Genomic DNA, 1,873 nt, shown 5'->3' on the forward strand with positions numbered 1-1,873 from the left:
GCTCTGCCAAGGATGGAAGATCTTGGGGTTGGATACCTCTTTAAATGCCACAGAAAAAATGATCTGACGATCTTATGTTCTGCAGGAACTGGCTCAGATGCAAACCCACATCTCAGACACTTCCGTGGTCCTGTCCATGGACAACAACCGTAACCTGGACCTGGACAGCATCATCGCTGAAGTCAAAGCCCAATATGAGGAGATCGCTCAGAAGAGCCGGGCTGAGGCTGAGTCCTGGTACCAGAGCAAGGTGAGTCTTGAGTTGAGAGGTGCTCAGGAATGCATGTGTCACCAGCCTGAACACCAGCAAGGCTACAGCCCTCTCTCGAGTAATCTACTGCAAGGACGCTGATGACTTCTTGCAGGAAACGTACCCTGCACTCCTAGAGAAGGCATTTACAGAATTTATGTCCACGTTCAGTTAAGTCAAAGAACCCAAGTGCAGGAGGGTAGCTACATAGATAAGGACCTAATAATTCATGCTTTTGTCTTCACTCTGATACTGGCTCACTCAGAAGCATAAAACAGAACATTGCTGCTACTCAAATGAACTTGGTAGTCAGCAGTCACATAAAAAGAGGGTCTGTGATCAGTGTACAGTATCCAGTGGTCTTGACACATACATTTTCTCTAAAATCCCTTGGAGAGAAGCTGGTAGCTCTGGGTGCATTAAATGCTAGATTGAGAAGTCAGGTCACCGTGAGCATGTGAAAGCTCACATGCACCACCTTCTCTCTCTCTGGACTCCAGTATGAGGAGCTGCAGGTCACCGCAGGCAGACATGGGGATGATCTGCGCAACACCAAGCAAGAGATTGCTGAGATCAACCGCATGATCCAGAGGCTGAGATCTGAGATTGACCATGTCAAGAAGCAGGTACGGTGTGGGGTTCTGGGGGCTCTGGAGAAGAAAAGCATCACTTTCTTGCTCAACCACCAGGCAGTCATCGGCCAAAATTTGGGAAATCCAGAGATTTGAGGGAAGAATAGAGAGAGCGGTGTGATTGGCTCCCACTCTCACTGAGTTCCCACAAGTTAGAACAGGTGGGTGCCAACCCTACAGAATGATGCAATCATGTGACAAAAACAATCCCAATTAGTCAAACTGTAAAAAGTTCATCCACAGACTTTTGAAGGAGATTACTTAAGGAGAATGATTGGTTTTGGAATATAAGAAAAAAGCGAGGAAGGAAAGGGGAGGCCCAAAAAGGCACAAGATTGTTCCAAATATGCTCAAGTTTCAATTGAAAATGAAAGTCAAACAATGACCCCGGATGAAGATCAGTGTTGCCCAAGCGTTTCAGAAGCCCTTAGGAATGAGGAAGACAAGATTTCAGCAGCTAGAAATGAAACTCACACCTTAGGTGAGGATATTGTTAATTCTGTATAAGTTAGTGGGATCATCACATGGGATCATCAGAAAAGGTTCTGATCTGTTTTGGAGACAGCACTCAAAACAAACGAGTAGGTCCATTTCTTCCAACTCTGCTGGCATTTGGTCCAGTATAGGGTCTCCCACCCACCCCTCATGGAGGGTGGTTTAAAACTGGTACAAGTATTCTCATATGGCTCTCAGACTAGGTAAGTTGAGCAGACAGAAAAAGATGAAAAAATGCATCAAATTCCCTAATAATGAAGTCTAGGCTCTGGAAATGGTCCTCACTAAAAAGAAAAGTGTGGCTAGTCTCCTGGAGGATTACATTATGAGTTCCTTCTGCCTATATCCCTATTTTAGTGTGCCAACCTGCAGTCTGCCATTGCTGATGCTGAGCAGCGTGGGGAGATGGCCCTCAAGGATGCCAAGAACAAGCTGGCTGATCTGGAGGATGCTCTGCAGAAGGCCAAGCAGGACATGGCCCGGCTGCTGAAGGAGT

General features: G+C 46.3%; 1 protein-coding gene across 1 annotated transcript in view; it reads left to right on the top strand.

Annotated features, from left to right (window-relative positions):
- Nucleotides 1–1,873, top strand: part of LOC115305652 (keratin, type II cytoskeletal 6A-like) — a 9,225-nt gene that overhangs the window by 2,817 nt on the left and 4,535 nt on the right. The window contains 2 exon segments of the mRNA XM_029955886.1: nt 12–250; nt 751–876. Coding sequence (XP_029811746.1) covers nt 12–250; nt 751–876 — 365 coding nt within the window.

The sequence above is a fragment of the Suricata suricatta genome, chromosome 10 (genome assembly GCF_006229205.1).
Source record: "Suricata suricatta isolate VVHF042 chromosome 10, meerkat_22Aug2017_6uvM2_HiC, whole genome shotgun sequence".
NCBI classification, from domain to species: Eukaryota; Metazoa; Chordata; class Mammalia; order Carnivora; family Herpestidae; genus Suricata; species Suricata suricatta.